The following is a 21,773-nucleotide window of genomic DNA, read 5'->3' on the forward strand; positions in this document are numbered from 1 at the left end:
GCAACATAGCAGTTATAAAAAATTAGTTCATGTTTGAAGACTGACAGTAGCTTACTGTGTTTAGCGTCTTTGGTTTTTATGGCAGAACACTTTTCCCTTAACAACATATTTAAAAAAAAACAACAAAGCTAATACCAAGACACATCCTGTGCACACACACTGTATTTAAATACAAAGTTCAGTGTGCATAATGAGTCAACTACAACCAGGGAATTACTAAATGTGACAGTTTGTCAGTAAATGTTCTACTATGCCTGTATATTATACATGTTGTTTATCAATACATAATGCCATATATGCTACGAGATGAGCGAACTAAGGCAAAAAGGTTTCTAAATAGATAAATATGAGTGGCTTTACCTCTTGTTAGGCCATTAATGGATCATGAACAAAATGTCAAGTTTAATGGCCAAATTGCAGTTATTCAGTAGTCAGTTAAATACTGTTGCTCCAGGTTTAGGCTTCTGGAGTTTCTGTGTGATATTCTTCTGGAATTGAGTGAAATATTGTATTCTACCTGCTTATTATTCCGTTCTTCATGCCAGTATATACTGAAGTGTTTGCTGGAGGCAGTGACTTCTTAAATCAAAGAAGTTGTGTTTATTTAAGCATGGATCTTCTATCCACTCCACCAGTGCAGGTGCCAGTTCCTAAGTGATTATGAAGGATGAACACCTCTCAGCAGATGTAGCTGAAATGTCTCTGTGCACCTAGGATCACTGGGACACAGTGGTGAGAGTCCCACTCACATCCCACCTGCACTGCGTATTTCTTTCAAGGGTGGAGGCCTGTGATTTCTTATTTGAAATGCGAAGGAAAAAATAACTGAAGTAGTTGTTACAAAATTGTACTTTTATTCAGTTTTGAGATGGATATATCATTTTTCACTGATTTATTAGCATTGCCAGACTGGAAGGCTCCTTAGGCAAAAGATCTTACAGTCTCAAAAAGATATTGCTTCAATATACATATTGCATGTTGAAGATGATAGTCTCATCCTTTGGGCAATTATCAGTTGTAGGGTGAAGAAAGCAATGGAGCTGGTCTTCTGCCACAATTTCCCTAATGTCCTGTACTTTATACAACAATTTAGTCTTAAATACAACCGGTCAGACCAATCTGTTATATTTTTGACTCTTGAAAGTTCTGCATCCTCTGGCAGAGCTTCTGGAGTTGATGAGATATTAATGCTAATGGTTTATGTTGTGAGATATCTGAAATAAGACACTAAGACACATTGTTCTTTAGAAATATCCTCAAAATTTCAGATTCAAGCAATTCTTGAAGACTAACCCTTTCTGTCTTCTAAATCTTTTGAAAGGGGACCCGACCACTTCTAGCTTACACTATATCCTTACAGTAGGTACAGTTCTTTCGGATGGAGTAGCAAGCTTGTAGGTCACTGACAATCAATCCTGTATTCATTTTTTGATCAAAAGAATCAATCTGACAGATTTTCAGTCAGATTTTGCGTTGAGAGAGAACTGCAGAACTAATGTGAGCTATGCACATCAGCTTTCGTGTTTTCAACCTGGTTGCCCATGTGCATCTTTCTAATCTGTGAACATGTCCACTATTAGAGCTGTCTGTGCAAAGAAAGTCAAAAAAGCCATCTACTTGACAATGTAAATCAACCCATTAAACAAGAGCGCAACTTGGCTATATTTTTTTCTTGTGTGTTTTCTACTTGTTCTCATTGAGAAAATCACTGTAGAGGCACCTAGATCATGACATGAGCTTTCCATTTTGTTTTGATAACAATAAGTTTTGAGATCACAATCATATCCTGTATGTAAGGGCCCTGTGGAACCAGAGTTGAAGTTGCCACCTACGTCTGTTACAGTTGCAGGTCTTGTCATAGGCGCCTGAAAACCTCACCAAGAGGTTGTAGCTGCCACAGTAATGAAGGAAGATCTGTAGGGGAGGGTGTAACTTAGAGACCTTGAAGATTGTTTTGATTCTGGGTCCTGAAACAAACGTGGCATGCTTGAGGATTGGGGATGTGTTCTTTTTCTTGGTTATGGACTGTAGTTTTGTTTGTCTTCAAGCATAGTGTGGTATGGTAGTTAAGCCGTAAGGTGAGAAAGGCACATACTTTGGCCATGAGTTAAAGTTATAAATGACTTAAGAGCAGAAGAAATATTTATGATTTGTCCATGTCCATATCAAGTAAAATATCCAGAAGACATGCCAGACTGTAGCAGACTACCTACCGCTTGCATTTGATTGAAAGCAATATGAGAGTAGCCAATTCTTTAAAATATTTACCTTTTCAAAGACTAACTTCTCCCTTGGCTGGAGCTGGGAATCAAGAGAGCTCAGTAAGAGTTTCATCTGTGATTTGGACTGATGGATGTACAAAGTAGAGAATCAGTTTTGTTTCATAGGAGAAATAAAGCCTCCTGGCATTCACTGGGAATTTCTCTTCTCATGTACAGTGGAGACTTGAGTCCTACCAAGCTATCTTTACCAGAGAGACCAGCTGTCTCTTCTGATACCATATGAATGTCTGGGAGGAATCAATACTTCATAGTCAGTTGTAAAAAATTCCGCTGCCTGTCCTGCTCTAAAGTGCTGTTTGTGCATCCACATCCAAGTCCAAGGTGAGGCAGACACACATTTTAAAGGAGTTCATTTTCAGATACATACAAATCCTGTCAGTCAGCTTGGGGCAGACTGACTAAAGCAGCTCTGCAGAGCAAGACCATGAGGGTTGTCAGTACTGGAACATGTTGATCAGTGAGGTTGCAGCTGTCCATTTGTGGAGATATTCAAAACCTGCCTTAAGGAACCCACTGTGACTTATTCTGCTTGAGCTGGAGCAATGGACAAGATGATCAGAAGGTTCCTTCCAGTCTGAATGGTCCTGTTATTCTGTCATATAGCACAAATCAACAGAAAAGGCTTCCTTATCTGACTTGTCTATTTTCCAGGTCAAGGACAAAAGATGTGTGTGGGGCTTGCACCATTATATAGATTTCATGCAGTTGTGGGATCACAGAATCACAGAACTGTAGGGATCGGAAGAGACCTCTGGAGGTCATCTGGTCCAACCCCCTGCTACAGCAGGTCGCACAGGTAGGCATCAAGGTGGGTTTTGAATGTCTCCAGAAAAGGAGACTCCACAGCCTCTCTGGGCAGCCTGTTCCAGTGCTCCATCACCCTCACAGTAAAGAAGTTTTTCCTTGTGTTCGTATGGGACTTCCTATGTTCCAGTTTGTGCCTATTGGATTATAATGTACCCCAGGATTCCACTGGCCTTCTTGGCCACAAGGGTACACTGCTGGCTCCTGGTGACTGACTGTGTTAGGCAGCTCATGTCCAAAGGACATGGACTCGAGGCAAGCTAGGTTTGGAGCTGCAGTGTGTTCCTAGCATAAAGAAGCAGCTGAAGATCTAAGGCCTGCTATTCGAATTTTTCAGGTGTATACAACAGGATTTGTATGTATAGTCCACATGTGGATGCTTTTGCTCATATTCAAGAGCCTGAATGATTCCAGACTGAAAATATCTCCTAGGAAATACTTACTTTTGGCAGCATGTAATCTACCTTTCCTCCCCTTTTTCATATGTGTTATAACCTTATTCCAGAACAAATATGTAGTGCTTGATCAAGGTGAAACAATTCAGCAACACTTTCAATACAGAGTTAAAGGTCTATAGTGCAATGTAAATAAGGGCGTGACTGTTAGAACATAAAGAGCTACAGAGATGTTGTGTATGGCTTGATACTGTGGTCTGTTATTACTCTTATCATGACTGTTATTGCTATTATGATTGACACAGGTGTTTTTAACACAGCCTGGCTACTATCCTCAGCTGAAATTAGGAATGGTTTGTTGCATTATTTTCTTTATGAAACACAATGTGACCGTATGCTGCCTTGGCGCACGCAGGACCAAACTGTTAGGGCACAGCTCACATTCTTCCGTGTCCTTGTGTTGTTGCTTTTATAATAGAAACAGATGGCTTAGCAGGAGTGTTACTGGCTTTGGTAAAATGAAGATGCAGAAGGTCATATGAACTGGCTTTCATTGGAATATGCTGGCTATTACAGTTAGTTATTTGATAGTCAGTACTAGACGTACATCTCCATTGCGCAGACAGGATCAGATGTCTCTCAACTGCAGGAAACAGGAAAATGAAGTAGACGGTTTTAAGAATTAAGATTCGAAATAACTGATTTCCTAGACATATATACATTTTTGAGACATTTCTGCTTATATCTGATTCTGAACATGCAGCAACCACGTTTTGGTTGTATAGCAATAAAAATGACTGCTCCGTTGGCAGCATGTCGTGGTTGCTTACATAAAAGCCATGATGGCCTTGTGACCTTGAATCTAGACAGAGAGATAAAGAAACGGTTATGTTTTAAGCTCCTGATTCAATGACCTTAGTTCAACAGTGACAAAAGATTTCTGCCATCTAAATAGGTATTAAAGGACCTCATAAATGTGAAATGGATTTTTCATTTGCTCAGCCGCCTGCATCATGCTTGCCATCCTCATGACCTTTCACAAAGCCAGCAGAGATGCCAGTTTGGGATGAGAAGCTGAACTATGCTTGGCTGTAGAAGTTAGGTGCGTGGAGCTGGAGAGGCCATGGCAGAAATCTGCATGTCCCCCTCCACTAAGCATACTGTTACTTTAGTTTCTAGCAATCTGTATCCATGCCAAAATAAAAGTTCTATTTATGCTTTTTAGACCTTACTCATTCTTTTAGTTCACTATATTTTGGCCTTTTATGTATGTGACTAGGAGTAGGCTAATGTATGCCAGGCTTATGATTGCTGGAAGTAGGAAAAAATAAATGCTAGGAGGAAGACTGCGAAGTGACTTTATCTCATTTTCTTCTTCATTGCTGTTGCATTAGATAGATCTACAGCGTATTCTTTGTTCTGACATGTATTTATTCATCTTATAATTTTCTGCATAAAACTTAAATAGTTACACACTTTTATATATGTATATATCAAAAGAGGAAAGAGATCAGTGAAGATAGTGCTGAGAGGGGGAGAAGGGCTTTTGGAAGAATGTTTCTACTTTGATTAGATTCTGCTTCTGGTTCTAAATATAAAATCTTTCCAATCTTTAAGCTCCAGAAACCTTGTTAGGTTATATTCACAATCAATCAAATCTTTTGGCCAGCATGCCATTAAATGAGTATTTTCCAGTTCATAATTGTAGTAAGGACAATAAAGCAGAGTTCATGAGGAAGGCCTTGCATGCCTGTGAGATGGTCCATTTTTAATAATGATCTTAATTGCTGCAGCAAAATATATTTCTTTTCCCTGCAAATATTGCCGTAGTGCATACTGAAGGCAATCACAGCTTCAGCAATATTACTGCTGCTCTAGAAGTCACAGCTGAATATGTCAGTGGGAGTCAAAGTAAAAGGTGCAATAGAAATGTTATGAATTATTATTAAGATACATGAAAAACCTCCGCAGGGAGGAACTGGAACATCTTGGGAGACAGTCTGCAGTCAGCCAGCTGGGAGAGCTGGAGGTAGCACGTTAATAGAAATGTTGTTTTTCAAAATCACCATGACATCAACATTTACATCAAGTGCTGTGTGCTGTGGCTGGTTATATAACAATGATTATATTAGGTGTGATGAACAGCTGTGTAGATGAGAGGGGCTGTGATGTGTTAGGGAAGGTGGAGTTGGTGGTGACACCTGTAGCTAAAGCTGCTTCATTAGGAATCCTTGTTTTCAATGCCCCGCAATATGACACCTGCTTGGCTGAAATTTTCCGTGCTTGGTTTCTCTCTGCCTTCATAGCTTAGGATTCCGGGAAATGTCGGAACAAGATTTACAAAATATGTAATTGTGCCCCATGAAGTTACTTTTCACAGTAAGTAATTTGAAGTGTTCCTGTATTATCAGTTTTTGGAGCAGAAACATAATTTGCCCAGGTGTGAGGCCTGAGTACTAGAGGTGTGTTTTATTGGCAGAGTCTGCCAAGATTTGATCAAATGCCGATGTTCAGTGTATCAGGGTTTGCAGATACTTAATACTTGTATTTTTGCCCAGAGGAGTGTTGGTCAGACAGAGACGCGTGCAGGAAAGCATCAGTTTACTTTCTAAAGTAAATGATATGCTGGAAGAGGTTGAAAGGACATTGGATTGCATGAACCCTCAGGTTACAAAAAGCTAAAGTCAGCATTGCTCATCTGGCCATTCTTGCAGCTGCCTTATGTCTAAGCCCATTATAGACTCTTGTGTTCTCTCTCAAAGCCGTCACCTATTTTAACCCAGGTTGGCTATGCAGAGTTATTTCAGATATGGGAAAGAGAAGTGATAACACAAATAATCAGTGTTTCCAGTATGGGTTTCAGTAGGATATTTACTTTGCATATGGAAAAAAACTGAAGTCCCCTAGCATACAAGGGAAGCATCTTGAGAGGGTATGGGAAGTACCACACGTCATCTAGCAAAACAGTCTGGTATTTGCTTGACAACATTTTCCTCCTTTAGTAGGAAGAGAAAGGAAAACATTCAATTCCACCCTAAGTAAGCTAAAACCCAAGTTCTTGTGATTGCGAAGAAAAGCCCCTCTGGCAATATTTCTTGGTTAGAAGGATGATAGTTAAGAATAATGACATACGAAGTCTTTATATGGCAAGCATCTTCTCAAAAACGGCATAAGCAATTCAGAAGTAGTTCAGAGACTAGAACAAGTGATGAATATTTCAATAAATGTACTGTGGAAGATACCAGACACAAACATTCTATATCCTCTTTCATCCTCTAAGCAATATATGCTTTAAGGCAGATTTCTTCTGAAAAGCCGTGGAAGGACTAGGTTATAAAACAGATGCTTCTTCGTAGTACTGTACTTTTAATACTTCATATTTTTAATGACATTTTGAAGGTCAGCTGTCTAGGGAACTTGAGGGAGATTGTGCAAGATGTTGAGAGGTCTGAGAAAGCTCCACTCTGTTCTTTGAAGAACTCTGCTTTCATCCATCTGCTTGGCAAGGCAGCCGTGGTGCATATAAAGCCTGTATACACACAGACTCCACGCATAGGAAACAAGCTATATGTTTTCTTTTGCAAAATCTGCAGAAAGGTTTGCATTCAGATTTTGAAAATTTGATAGCATTTTACTACTTCAGTGTATTTCTGTGTTAATATCCAGTGGTAAAAGGCTGGCTTGCTTGAGTAATCTGAATTGCTTGTAGCTACTTACTGAGACTGAAGTGTTACTGCATTTTTAGATGAGGCAGATGTTAATCAAAGGTGCTTTTGTCACAGTCTTATTCTTGTCCTTCCTTTGTATACTTTCCATTTTCAAGTGAGCAAGTTATACCATAAATTTCATCTTTTTACAAAACCACTCACTGAAATAGAATTTGGTCTGGAGGCAAGACTGCTGCTTCTTGGAACTCAATTTCTCAACTATAATTATTTTCATTAATTTTTCTGTCACTTTCAATAGCTCTTTATTATTTATAAAGCTATCAGAGGCTCCCTCTGGTGGTTACCTTAACTTAAATAAGACTGGCATTCCAAAACAAAAGAAGCAATAATAACAATGCATCTGTTGTGTAGGAGCAGCAATGTAGTTTCATATGGAAGAGGAGAAAGGTAATTTCTTGCAGAGATAGGTGAAGGATTTTCGGCAGAATATGAGGTTTACTTTAAAATATTTCATTCACTGCTGCTATTGAGCAGTACTTTCACATAGGAACAGAACATGAGATCTACTGTTTGAAAACATAGCCTCTCTTTTTGACTATTTAGAATATAAGATCTGTTACCTCACCTGGTGTGGAAAACTTCTGTCAGCTTTGACTTTTCTTAAAAAAAAAAAAAAAAAACAAAAAAAAGTGTGATGTGCAGACTTTTTTTGAAATAATGATGTTGCATTCAAAAATGCATCATTCAGTTCTCATTAGCTTCATCTGCTGTATTTTTTTTCCCCAAGCTTTCAGAGCATGTGGAAAATAATTCAACAGCTCGGTTCTCTTGTTTGTTAGGAATCCATCTGGCAAATAGTCTTGATGAAAGAAGTTAAACGTAGTGTATTTCATCTCCTGAGAGAAGAGCTTGCACAGTCTGTTGTTGCAGCTGAGCTTGGGAAGCCCCAGTAGCTTAGTTGTGGGGCACCAGCTGAAAGGTGCCTTCAGGGAGGCTATGGTGGTGTGAGAGACAGGCCTGGCACCCCTGCCATGTGCCAAAGCAGGGGGTGGTTTTAAGCAGTGCCATTCTTCTTTGTACTTGTGCTGTCCATCTGTTTTGGTTTTTTTTTGTTTTTTTTTTTTTTGGTAGGCCATGAATAGATTCTCAGAAGGTTTTGGTTTAAATGCTGTACTCCTTTGGGTCCTCACAGTATGCTGTTCCATGATAGGACGAGAGGTAATGGCTTCAAGTTGCACCAGGGTAGATTGGGGTTGGATATTAGGAGAAATCTCTTCTCAGAAAGAGCAGTGAGGCACTGGCACAGGCTGCCCAGGGAGGTGGTGAAGACACTGCCCCTGAAGGTGTTCGAGAACCGTGGAGATGTGGCACTGAGGGACATGGGTTAGTGGGCAACATTGGTGATAGGTGGACTGTTGCACTAAATGATCTTCGAGGTCTTTTCTGACCTTGGTAATTCTGTGATTCCCCCTCCACCCTTATCTGTCCCCAAACAACACAGTTGTGAATTAGGGAAAATCTCTTTTGATGGCCTGCTGGTTGGTTCAGGTTTGAACAAGCCTTGTCTCTACTATGTAAATAAAACCAAACTGGAGAGGTAATTGAAGGTTATCACCCGAGTTGTGTACAGGCCTGATACTCATGAGGATTTCACAGTTTTGCTGAATGTTGAGACAGATTAAAATACTTCAGAAGCTGACTCCCGAAAGAGAAAATGTATCACACAATGTCATTACAAAAAGAATGTAACTCTTCATTACTGTTATAAATCCTACTAAAACAATTTCCTCCCTCATTTGAGCATGCCATATTTCAAAAGTAAGTGTAACAAGATGGGATTTTTGCCTGTTTGAGTTTGCCTGATTAGTGATTAAATGAGTTCCAAATGTATGATGCGTTCATCCCAACTTGGAGTATCTGTTCTCGTAATTCCTCCATACCTTGCAGAGCAGCTGATAGAGTTGAGACAGCATCCCTTGCTACCTAAGAGAAAACTGCAGTGTTTCAAGCAAGCTATACTTACAGAAGCTTTAAGTTATATCAGAGTTCCCTCAGTTTTTCCATGGGATACAATCCTTTGACAAAGGATTCAGGTTGCTCCTCAGGCTGCTCTAACAAGGGATAGTAGGTGTCAGTTGTCCGTATCCTGTGGAATATCTGGGCTATCCTTTAATCTTTCTTTTATTCTTAGCTTTAAGGGAACAATGTGATGTTCCCTTTCTCTATAATTTTGTCCAGCAGCAAGTTTCCACACGATGGTAACAGCACTCAAGATGCTGTGTTTTAGGAGAGCAGTAGGTCTAAATGCATGTAGGGCAGGCATGCCTTCTGAAAGACCATTAGGTCAAGGTGTACACTTCACACCATGCAGCACCATCTCAGTGTGGGAACTGGTAGCTACCGTGGGTGGTTGTGGAGGTCAGTGCTGCCTGATGTGTGGTGATTGATGCGCCTTTAGTGAGCAGCGTGCGGGCTGTGAAATGGCTCGAGTCAGAAATCAGGAGCAGAGGTACTTCTTTTCATAGCGGGAACAGGTATTTCTAATCTTGACAGTAAGGCAGATCAGATCAATGGCAGCCTCTCTGTTTGTAGGTACAGCAGTATATTCATGGAAAATTAATAGCAAGTGAAGAAATTCCAGAAAGTGCCTGTGGAGAAATGCAGAAAATTAATTAAAGGCTGAAAATTTTCAGGCCACAGATAGGGCAGATGATGTAAGAGACCACCAAGTGTGGAAAGATGTTTTCTTGTCTTTGGATTTTACAACCTAAACTCAAAGGCCTCATAGAGAAAAACCCTCAAAGGGAAAGCAGCTGGGTCTGGCACACAGAAAGAATAAATGATGTAAGTGGGGCTTTGAGGGGGGATTTAAAAGACAACATGACATGCGTGGGGAGAAATGGAGGATGGGGAGGTGGCATGAAAAGATAAATTCAAGCCTGAGAAAAAACAAAGCAGCTTAAAGTACATCCCAGGGAGAATGCAGAAGAAAGGCAGGGTACAGAAAGAACTCGGAATAGGGAGGACAGGATGAGGAACTTGGACTTCACGAAAAAAGGAAGGGAAAGCAGTGAAGGGAACTGAGGACATGTGTGTCCTGGCTAGTGGCAGGGAGCAGAGGGAGTGGGGCTTTCCACAGAGGAGGAGCCAGGAGCTGAGGGTGACCCCACCGTAACTATTCCTTCACCAATCAGAATGCAGTCCCACAGAGTCCCCCTGGCTCCAGGGGGACAGAGCTGGATGCTAGTGATGGGACCTGTCAGCAGCCCCAGACACGGCTAGGGGATGAACCAGATCCAGGGGCCACCTGAGGGACCCAGCAGAAGATATGGCTACAACATAGGCCCGAAGTCCACCCAGAAGATGAGGCCAGAGACAGGCACACATACAGGTGTGTCCCAGGTGAGGCCTGTCAGAGCCATTAAGGTCTACTAATGCCCTCAGGGTCCTGGTGGGGATTGCCATAAGAATGGAGGTGTTAGCAGCTCTATAAAGGCAGTTTGGACACCACACACTGAATGCCAGTTCGTGGTGGATAAGTCCTATCAGGTAGAATGGCAAGAATGAAAGGAGAAGATTTTAAGAGAGAATTTTGGAAAGCAGCACTCAGTGGGAATGGTCAAGAAACTGGTGCTGGGACTGCATCAGTGTGCTTCATCCACAGACAAGTTCAGAGTTCTAATCTGAAACTGTTTTAAGTTATTGGAGGCTAAAAGTACCTGTGAATTTCGTACAAAATGAAACAAAGCTTGTCTATCCCCGTAAGACCTGGACAAATTATATTAACATCTTAAAGCAGTTCACTTCTACTCTCAAGTGAGGCTCAGGTCAGTGTCAGATTTAAAAAAAAAATCTTTCTAAGGTGGCAAGAAAGTGAAGATGGCAGTATATGTACGCAAGTTCTGCTCATTTAACCTTAACGTGGTAACCATGTTGGACAGGGTACTGGCTGACTGGAAGCTTGGCTTCCTATTCACTACCATGCCGTTAGCCTGCGCTGTTTTTGACCTACTTCTGTTTTACTCAGTGCCCCTCATGTAAACTGGTAATATACATGCCTGTCTTTATTATACAGTGATTTGAAGTCTGATAAGAGGAGTAAAAAATCATTTATTATCATAAGATTAGTATTGGCATGCTGTAGCCAAAATAGGTACTGAAAGACCATGCCTGGTTAATAAGCTGCTTAACTAACTCTGTATTTTGGGCTGCAGAAAAAGGTTGAGGATGTGTACACATAATAATTAGGAAGAACGTAACTGTCCAAACAACTCAACTGTTTTTGCAAGTCCAGAATCTTGGTATGTTGCTTGGATTAGTAAAGATTACAATTCATCTGACACTGGAAGGCAGACTTGAAAATCTGTGGCATTATAAAACGAAATGACTGAGCCAAATATTTTCTAAGAACAATGTAAGCTTTGAAAAGAAAATCCCTGAATAAAATCAGGCAACCCATCATGTGCGTGGCTGGAGTCTGTAGTTTAAGAAGGGAACCAGACTCCTGCATTTATTTAAGTCTGCTTACTACATAATTCAGGGTGGCGGGGTGAACTAAGGATGAAGCATTAACTTCAGCATGGAACTTTTATTCTGATCACTGGAGCCTAAAGTTATTAAAAGAACAAACACAATTATGACATCCTGGGGGACTGGCACACTTATAAATCTGAGTATGCTGCCTGTTTCTAGCAAAGCATGTATGTATGGATCTGTGTACTGCATGCTCGTTGTTTTAACTAGGTTTGCTGCAGCTGTTGCTCTGCAAAGAGCCATTTAACCCTCAGGGGAAAGAAGAACTGCAGAAATCCCAAAATTAATATCTATTAAGGAAAGTAACTTTTAAATAAATTCATTGTTTGTGTGGTTAAAATGCTTATCCCTTGAATAAGAACAAAGAACAATCTCTTAGCTAGTTCCAGACCTTTCCTAGCTCCCAGCTAGTCAATTTATAGCACCATAAAAAATTAAATAACAGCTTATTCTTCCTCTTCCTCTAGTCCTTCAAAATGATGAGAATCTATTTTCGTGATTGGGAGGGATGTGATTACTTTCCAAAGAACAGATGCCTATATTCTTTAAATTTAGCCAGTGTGTGTGATTTTCAGATTGGCTTTTATGTAAATATTTTGAGCATCAGATATCTCAGCATTACCTACTATGTGTGCACAGGAATGCTTTAAGTCCCAGTCTTTCATGTGCCTGCCAGCAGATTGTATATGTTATGTAAAGGGCATTAGATTTCATCTGACAGCCTCAACTTCACTGTTGTCAATGCAGAGTACACTATAGTTTTTGGAGATGTCAGCAGAAACAAACAAATAAACAAAACAAAAAAATAGAACAACAGAAGAGCACATCAGGTTCTTCTGTTCCAAAAGAATAGGCTGTTAACTCTTGAGAGGGCTCTCCTGGCATATTAACAGCCTCCCAGATTGTTCTTGCCTTACCTCAGTTTCTTCCTGGCATTGAAGATTTTGTCTCTGTGTGCTGCTCTTCCTCTTTGCTCCACTGCCTGTGGCTGAGGGTTCTTTCCCCTTCTGTTCCTCTCCAGCTTCCTATTTAGCCTACCCTTCTAAGGCTTCTACTTCCCACATTTCCTTCCCTCTTCTCTCTTAGTGGTAGCACCATCCAAAGAGCTACCAGCCAGTTTCCAGGCTAACATATTTTTGTATGTCACTACATCTCATCACTGTGCCTTTACTGAATCACTCCTGCTGTTCCTCCTCCAGTTTCTCTTCTGTGCTCGGCTTCCTCCTGTTCTGCAGGAGTTCATTGTCATATGCATAGCTGAAAGTGGGCGACTTCCAGCAGTGCCCTAAGATAGTATCTGTAATACCCACAGATGAAAACAGAATTGGAAATCTCTGTAATCTGGGAGACTGTGAAGAGAGAACGTGGTTCTCTCACTTTAATAATTCACCACATTTTAGAATTTTTCTAAGTTATAGAAATAAAAAATCTTGGAGGTACATTAAGAACAAAATAAAGCATAGATGTGTTAAAGAAAGGTTATGGTGGATTAATCTGTTAATCTCTTGGGATGACAGCTGGTTTCTCAGGCAAGGAAAATGCAGCAGATAGTGTCTGTCTTGACTTTAGTAAACTGCCACCAGGGAAACTCTACGTGAAGATTTGGATTAATAGAAGAACTGCAGAACTGATAAGAAAATGGCAAGAGAAGAAGCAGATTGTGTTGAAGGGGGAAATATTGGACCAGAGTGTTCTTTACACACCAAAGATTCGTAAGATTTTCATCTTAAAAACTGTTTCACAAATATTGAGAGTGTGCCTGTGGCATTTGTCATTGAAACAATTTAGGAGGCCCCCTGTGAAGAAGGCCTGGAAAATTGTACATGGAAAAGAGGGATCTAGAGAGCTGTTCATAGTAATAATTAATAAAGACGAATAATTATTACAAATTACCAGTAAGTAATTATTACTAATAACTGCATTTCCAAAGAAGGGCAACAAAGCTGTGAAGGGTCTGGAGTGCAAGTGTTATGGGGTGCAGCTGAGGGAACTGGGATTGTGCAGTCTGGAGAAGAGGAAGCTCAGGGGAGACCTTATTGCTCTCTACAACTGCCTGAAAGGAGGTCATGGTGAGGTGGGGGTCAGCCTCTTCTCCTGGGTAACAGCGATAGGATGAGAAGGAATGGCCTTAAGTTGCACCAGCGGAAGTTCAGGTAGGATGTTAGGAAACATTTCTTCTCAGAAAGAGCAGTGAGGCACTGGCGCAGGCTGCCCAGGGAGGTGATGGCATCACCATCCCTGGCGGCGTTCAAGAGCCGTGGAGATGTGGCACTGAGGGATGTGGTCAGTGAGCATGGTGGGGATGGGTTGGTGGTTCAACTTGATGATCCTAGTGGTCTTTTTCAACCTTAATAATTCTATGATTCTATTAACTGTAACCTTTATTATATCAATATGCAAAGTCACATCATGAAGGTACAGTTTTGTTGATTGACCTGGGACAATCTAAGCAGTGAATGTCCCAAAAACGTACTTTCTATTCTTTGCTCCTTACTACATGCTTTCATTCTTGGCCTTGTCAACGTGCTGACAGTGCTCAGATGGCCAGCAGGATGAGCGAAGTCAACAACTTATCTTGCAGGGCTTTTTTCCAGCCAGTTCAGCCACTGGTACCAGGAAAGGAGTGGAAACACCCAATTGGGATGAGGGAAGGGTGCCCATATGTGTATCTGCAGTATGATCATGTACATAGGGGGATTTTAGTAGAGACAGCCCTGCACCTGCTCCTATAGTCCCATTCCCAACCGGCTGTTTAAACAGTGTCTGGAACAAATTTTAGAGTTGTTTTTCCGCTTTGCTAAGGAATTTAATTGAATATGATTTTGAGTCAAAAGGAAAGGAATAAATATGCTTCTGGATTGTCTTAGCCTGCCTCTGATTTTTCCAGTCTTTGCGCTATGGACAGAATAACTCACAACACAGGGCATTTAAAATAAATAATTTTAAGTAGCAACTGTTTCAGTATGATGACAGTGTTTCATTACCTGCGCTTCTTCCTTTCTGTACAATTTGGTGGTTTTGTCTTGTTCTGTCAAAATAACAAGCAATCTTGTTATTCATTCTTGTGAAGGGAAACAACAAACTAAAACCTGTGCCTAACGCTAGCAATACTAGCGAAACATGGGCACATAAAGTCACTTTTCTACATAGAAAGAAATCAGAAGTTCTCCTTGAGTCCATACTGGGGCTAAAATCAGTCAGTGTATTTTTCCCCGTGGATATTATCTGCTCTCTTTCTAGAAGCCTTATTTGAGTAGAAGTGTTTTACTGTGTGAACTGGAAGAAAATTGAAAGGCAACATGGCAGTCCTCACTTGTAAGACACCTGGTGAACCAGCAAAACCACAGCTTACCAAATAGCTAGCCAGCAAGCAATGCATCCACTTCTTGCCTATTTAGTGATTCGTGGTTCAGCCTTTCTCAAAAGCCAAGCAGGTGAGCTCTGCAGTGTTGCAGACTTCCAGGTATTTCTCAAATAGGGCACATTCAAAAACCCAGAGGAAAATGCAAATAAAGAAGGGATGATTGTGGTGCAGTTCACATCTAAGAGGAAAGGTCACAGTTTCATGGTTAGGTGCATACAGAATAAAACACTGTAGGGTATAAGAGCTGTCAGAGTATGCTGAAGTATCAGAGGACTTATCATAAGGAATCAAGTGCAAAAGCTGGAATAACTGTCTGCCTGCTCTCCTGCATTAAGTATGTACCAGTTTTTAAAATCCCATGTCTCTCGGTCGTCTCTAGCGTGCACTTTATTAACAAGTTATAATAATTATAATATTCACACATTAATCCTGATTGTCCCTAAACACAATTCTCTCTGTTCTTGGGAAAGTATAAAATCGATTTCTATTACACAGCTGAAATGCAAAAATTGTTGAATTACCATACTAGTGCATGCAGTAAACATAGGATACTATATAGGGAAGTCTGCAAATGATTAGAGAATAAATATCAAACCCCAAAATCATATGGCTGCATATTCGATTCTTGCATCTTATAGAGTCAAGGATCTCTGCTGAATGTTGTAAGTGACATTTCATTACTTCAGATTTGCAATGATGAATAATCTTATATGCTGTTGGCCTAGGAGAAATATTACTATAGTAACTAGCTCATGATTCATTTGTTATGTTGTTGGGGTTTTTTTCTTGTTTGTTTGTTTTGCTATATTTCCTAAGGGATGCACGTCTAGACTAAAAATGTTTAAAGCAACTCTTGGTAAAGGTAATTAATTTTTTCCAGAATACGAAACATAGGGAACTGATAAACAACAGCACCTAGATACTGAAAAACACCTCTGGCCAATAACATTCTTAAAATTATGGGAGCATAGCTTTATTTTATTTGGCACTTTTTATTAGTAGTTTTCTGTGCTGTTATTAATCCTGTTTAGTGACCTAAGGCTGGATTCCCACATTGACAATATTGCAACTCTAATGAAATCGTTAGACATGTAATATATAAAGCGTTGTGTGTGAGGAAGAAAATACAAGTGGGGTTGGTTGATTTAAATCAAAGTAATGAGCTCACCTATACATTTAAATCAGTAAAAAGGAAATCTTGGCCTAAGCGATATGTTAATGTTTCATATTTTTAATTTTTACATATTTAATTCCTTATGATGGTTCTTCTGGGTCACTATGAAAAAATACATGTTGGCTTCATTACAGTTCCTTCAGCTGAATAGGAGGATGTGTTAGGTATGTGCTCGTTTGTTGAAGGAGAGATAGAGCTTAATGTGTATTTACCGCATCCTTGGTTTTATTATGGTAGAAGATTTTGATTGATTTTTTTTTAATCGGATTGTTTAAAAAACTCATCATCCATGTCAAAGCGTGTTTGTCTGAAGTTACAATTCAGAGATGTTCAGAATTCAGATAAAAAGTGCGGAAATAGCATTTTGAAGAAGAACCATTTTGAAGTAGTTAAAATGAATCTGTGTGGTAAACATGCACAAAAATAAGTTTATGTAAGCACATCTTATATTTAAAATTCAGTTAGAAACCTGAAGTATTATCTGTACAAGAAAAGGAATTGAACTGGAGAGAGTCACTCATTTTCACCTGGTTCTTTTTCACAGCATAGAAAAGAAAAATCCAGTTTCATACTTTTTGAAGTCCTGCTAGAGATTGCAGCTTGAATAGAAGCAATCATTAAACTGAACTAACTGGATGAATGGAAATGAAGAAGATAATTTACTTCATATCTGCAGAAATTTGAGCAGGCTCTGGTTTCAGATTTTTAGTTATTTCTGCCTAATGCTTGAGTGGAACAAGCCTCAGGTTGGGCCAAAACGTGCATGTGCCACCATTCTAAATTATTGCAGAGCTAAATACCAGCATAGATGTTTAGGATGTTTTGGTATTCCTTCTGTGGTAAGTTGGCTTTTATTCACCCTGACGCACACCAGGAGAGCAGTGGTAACTTTCTGTAACCAAAACAGACTATTGTGGGAAGAGCTTGATTCTGTTAGTAGAACCATAGGCAGATTTGATTTCTGCTTTATTTTGTTTTATTTAAATGATGCTGGGTTCAGAGGATCACAGAGTTGCATGTGACATTTCATAAGGATTCATAAATTATGCACCCAGAGATGTGAGATTACAAAGGGCTGGAAACAACAAGTGCTTCCTGCATTATAAATGAAATGCTTATTTACAAAGATGACATAGCTATATTAATTTTAAGGAATAGATATGATTAAAGGGACAGCCCTATGCTGTTTAAGATATTAATAGGAAGAAACTCATTTTCAAGAAGAAACTAACACATTTTTAGGGTTTATTTTGGGTTTTCTAAAGTGCTCTGCTACTTTTATTCTACATCTTCCTTTTCCAGCAATTTTGTTTTTTCCCCATGCATTAGCTTCATGTGCAAGTAACAATGGGACAAATCCTGTATCAAGGGTCACATGCAAAACTACAAATAGTCATCACTTTTCATCAATAGAAAATTCAGCATGTTCTCTGCTGTCCTACACTGGTAAGCAACAGCTGGGGTGTGCTATCATCCCTGAGTTCTGAACTGTAATCGGAGTGTCTAATTGGAGGCATGGCCCCTGAAACAAAGATGCTGTTATTGCATCTGTTGTCACTGATGCAGTGGCTTGAACCTGCCATATCGATGCAGATCCTTCCCCTTTCCTGCTGGTGAGTTTCCTGACCAGAAGCAGCTCTGGTGTGACTCCTGGAAGCCCCTTCCCATCCCCTGTGGTCGGTTTGTGCTGGCTCCATCTCCTCACCTTCCCTTTCCCATGCCCTCTGTGGAGGGAGCAGCAGTCCTGAGGCTTTCCAGGGGTATGTTGGTTTGATTTAGCACGGAAGTGCCCAAGGACACGTCTTCCCTGAGGAGAGATTTTGAGGCTGACCATGGCTCTTGGGAGCATCTCTGAGCGGCTGCTCCTTTTCAGCTGTTCCTCCAATGGGACTGTGCAGGGGTGGCTGTGGGCTGCCATCCTCATTAGGAGGAAGGATCCACTGTCTCCCCTTGGCACAAAGCAAGTGTTACCAAGTGAGGGCACAAACACCAGCATGACATGCAAGGCCTCTAGGGTGAGGTTTTCTTGGTTCTGTAGATAAAACTTATGCAAAGTACACACCCCCAGAACTCTTATTTGCTGCTGTGTTTCTCCTTGGTAATTTGAACATCTCCCTTTCTTCCAGCAGCTTGTTGTGCTGCCCTGGGTAAGGCTCAGCTGAGTGAGAAGGGATATCCAACCACGCTGAGGTTGGGAGCGTTCTACAAGGACGGCCAGTGAGGCTGTGATTCACATCTTAAACAGGGCAGGGTTCTCCGAGGCAGCTGAAGCCTCAGGGAAGCTTAAGCATTAGTGACCCTTAAGGGATTAAAGAGAGTTTAGATTTTTGCAGGCATTTCACTAATGAAAGTACAGGTTTATAATTTCATTTCACTTGTAAGGCTAGATGTTACTCTGAGCACATCCTTCCTTTCCTTGTTACAGTGGTATGTGGATAGCTCAATTAACATTGCCATCCACAAGGAAACATAAACAGCCAAAGGCCCAAAACACTGTGCCTGTGTGGCTTTCACAAAAACAGGCAGAAACTGTTAAAGGGATGAAAATGACTTTTCCTTTGTATGAGATGAGGAAGCCCTTGGCGCGTTTGCACTTGTGGTCTTTCTGCTTTAGTCCTAGTAAGGCATTTTATTGAGAGCTGGCCTAAGATATCCCACTTCTGCCATGTTTGCAGGCTCCTTATAAAACGTGCACGCAGGCAGTCTGGTCCTGCCACAGAGCCACAAAGCCTCAGAATCCCTCTGCCACCTCTGAGATAGACAGAATTTGGTGATGGAAGGAGCCCAGGTCCAGGTGCCGGTGCATGAGAAGCCCATCTCCATCATACTGTCACAGCTGAAGACAAATACAGAAAGCAGGCCATATCTTAAATATTATTACACGTTATATATCACTTTTCCTTCATTGTGTGTATGTAACAAACTGAAATGAGAGTGATGTCTCTCAAGAGCAAGTGCAGCCGTTTCTGAGGTAACAGCATCAGCAGTTTGTCAGTGAATTGCCATACAGCAGCTTTGGAAGCACAGAAATGCATCAAATCTCGATTGGAAATCACCTCAGCAGCAACATGAATTTACAGGATGCAGTAAGATATGGTGATGAGGGGAGAGGGAAACAAGGCAAACGAATGTGGAAATTGAGAAAAAGATGCTGGGGAATGCAGAAGAACAGAAGGATTCTTTCTCCTGCTTTATTTCAGGCATATCTGTAATTCAGCTGTGGCTATGATGATCCCACGTGATCGCAGATGCATAATTTCCCCCTTGCCTTTCTGTCCACTTGACTTCTGCTGGGAGCGCTATTCTCACAGTGGAGAGTGACTGTCTTTGCAGCTCACTTCAGACAGAGCAAGCTGCTCACAGACATACAAATGTGGTGAAGTGTGTCTATATTACTCTAGCACCGGGAATAGGAATAGCTATATTTGTCAATGAGCAATTTGCCAGTTTACAGACTTCATAAAAATCTGTTTTCCAAAGGAATAGTCTGTTAATGGAGATACTTGCATCAAACCTCTGATCAGAATATTTTATTGAGACTGAGCTGATTTAAGAGCATGCTGTATGAATTTGCAGATTGATTGAGTATGATCCAACCCAATCTATCCAGTAGTATGGGGAGCTATTATTTTAATTCAGAACTGAACAGGATTTGGAAACTTCTGGTATTTTGTCGGATAACTGCCTTCTGATATTTCAGGCTTTTCATCCATAGACAAGATGAACCATTGTATGTGAGAGAACATACAATGCAGGATTCCAGTAATACACTCCATTCAGATGGACTGTAATTGTTTTGCACCCCTAGAAAAGCACTGCTTACTTTTTGGTCTTCTGATTCATTTGCCATAATTTTTATCTAACCAACAACAGCAAGTACGTAAGGTAAAATAAAAACCCATATAAAATACCTCTACTCTATCCAGGTTAAAAGCATTGTTACTTTCTGATGGCCTCGTGATGGTCCAGCAGTAGAAATATGGTAAATACCACAACCAAAGTACATGCTGTACCAACTACATGTTGTACTGGTAATGATGAATTTGCCGTACCCCTGAGCCTCATCAGAAAGCTTAATTGCTCACTGTATTTTAAGCAGTACCCCTTGAAGGTGCCATGATACAGAAAGTGTTCTAGTTAGATTAATCTAACTAAGGCATCTAGCACCGTACAATAGCATCCCATAAAATTGGTGCTGGTGATGCAGCATTGATTATGAAGATGGCTGCTGACCTTAGTAAGTTTTTGCTGGTGTAGATACCAGGAAAATCAACTGCTTTAACTGATAGGTGTGCTGTATAGTTTTACTAGCAGATGCTGATAATCCCTTCTTCCCTCTTTCTAACCATGAAAACAGTACAGGAGACAAAATAAAATTTCGTTCTTTTCATTCCCAATGACTCATTGAAGGATTTGTAAAGAAATAGAATTCATTGTCATTCTAACTTATTTTAAAACTTATTTGATATACTCTTTCCTGCTAGATAGCACTTTTCTGCTGTAACCATGGCTTTCTCATTTATGAGATTTTTATGGTTCTTTCCCAAGATTTATCTTACGGCTTTGGCTGAAAACATTTTTTGTCCGGTTTATTCAAGTTATAAAATGACCAAAGCAAAAGACATCCAGTCTATGACATGATATTGCTCCTTCTGTTAAATAAAATACTGTATCACAATTTTGAGTAGCTGCTTGTAGAAACATAGTTTTGATAAGGGAAAGAAACCAAAGAGGATGAGATGAAAATACTTACTGTACCAAGCTGTATTTTATCAGAGATATGTGTTCACTCATTTTTGACAGCGTATGATTGATCTTAACAAAATGAGGTTTTATTATATAGAAATTATTGTCATGTAAAGGGTCCAGTTCTGATGTCACTGAGGTCATCTGGAAGATTGCAGTTCTCAGGGATGTTTTAGCATTGCTGTTCTTGAATATTTTACCAGAAGCTTCAGATCTAAAGTGGAAAACACTGAGACTTAATTCTCAGCTAAATAAGCCATTGAAATATTTAGCATGCTGTATTGCACATGCAGTCAGCCTATGTGGCTATTCCTTGAAACTTCTTCCTTTCTTCAGGAACAAGCAGTGGAAATATTGCATGGAGCAGTGATCCTGTGCTGACTTCATGTGTCATATCTCATTCAGTAGCTGAATAAGCTAAATGCTGGGTTTGTAGAAACTAGGGGTACAGAATCTAATTTTTCTGTTCATGTTCCATTTCCTTCCTGGGAGTTCCCTTTGGGTGTTGCATTTTCTGCTCACAGACTGCTCAAGTTCAAGTTACTGCAAAATGAATGAAAATCTTTGCTTGTTAAAGGTCACCAGAAAAGTGGCTATAAGGTCACTGAGCTGAGCTGCACCAGGGGAGAAAAATGTTCTTGCTTTCTGTGTTGGGTTTTGTGCTGACAGTCCCACCATCTCTAACTTTGCATATTTGACTTAATGAAAACTGAGGAGTAAGCTTGACTCATTTTTATACCCTGTGAATTGGATGTGACCTCAGCACCATTCCTCTCCCCTCTCCCCTCTCCCCTCTCCCCTCTCCCC

At 40.3% G+C, this 21,773-nt stretch overlaps 2 protein-coding genes across 2 annotated transcripts in view; both read left to right on the plus strand.

The window, feature by feature from the left end:
* The window catches only part of CAPN8 (calpain 8), a 102,260-nt gene that overhangs the window by 77,961 nt on the left and 2,526 nt on the right, over positions 1–21,773 (plus strand). The window lies entirely within an intron of this gene.
* The window catches only part of SUSD4 (sushi domain containing 4), a 43,643-nt gene continuing 31,662 nt past the window's right edge, over positions 9,793–21,773 (plus strand). Inside the window, exon 1 of the mRNA XM_021393266.1 lies at positions 9,793–10,540. Coding sequence (XP_021248941.1) covers positions 10,435–10,540 — 106 coding nt within the window. The 5' untranslated portion in view covers positions 9,793–10,434. The remainder of the gene's footprint in view (positions 10,541–21,773) is intronic.

This window comes from Numida meleagris, chromosome 3, assembly GCF_002078875.1.
Source record: "Numida meleagris isolate 19003 breed g44 Domestic line chromosome 3, NumMel1.0, whole genome shotgun sequence".
NCBI lineage: Eukaryota > Metazoa > Chordata > Aves > Galliformes > Numididae > Numida > Numida meleagris.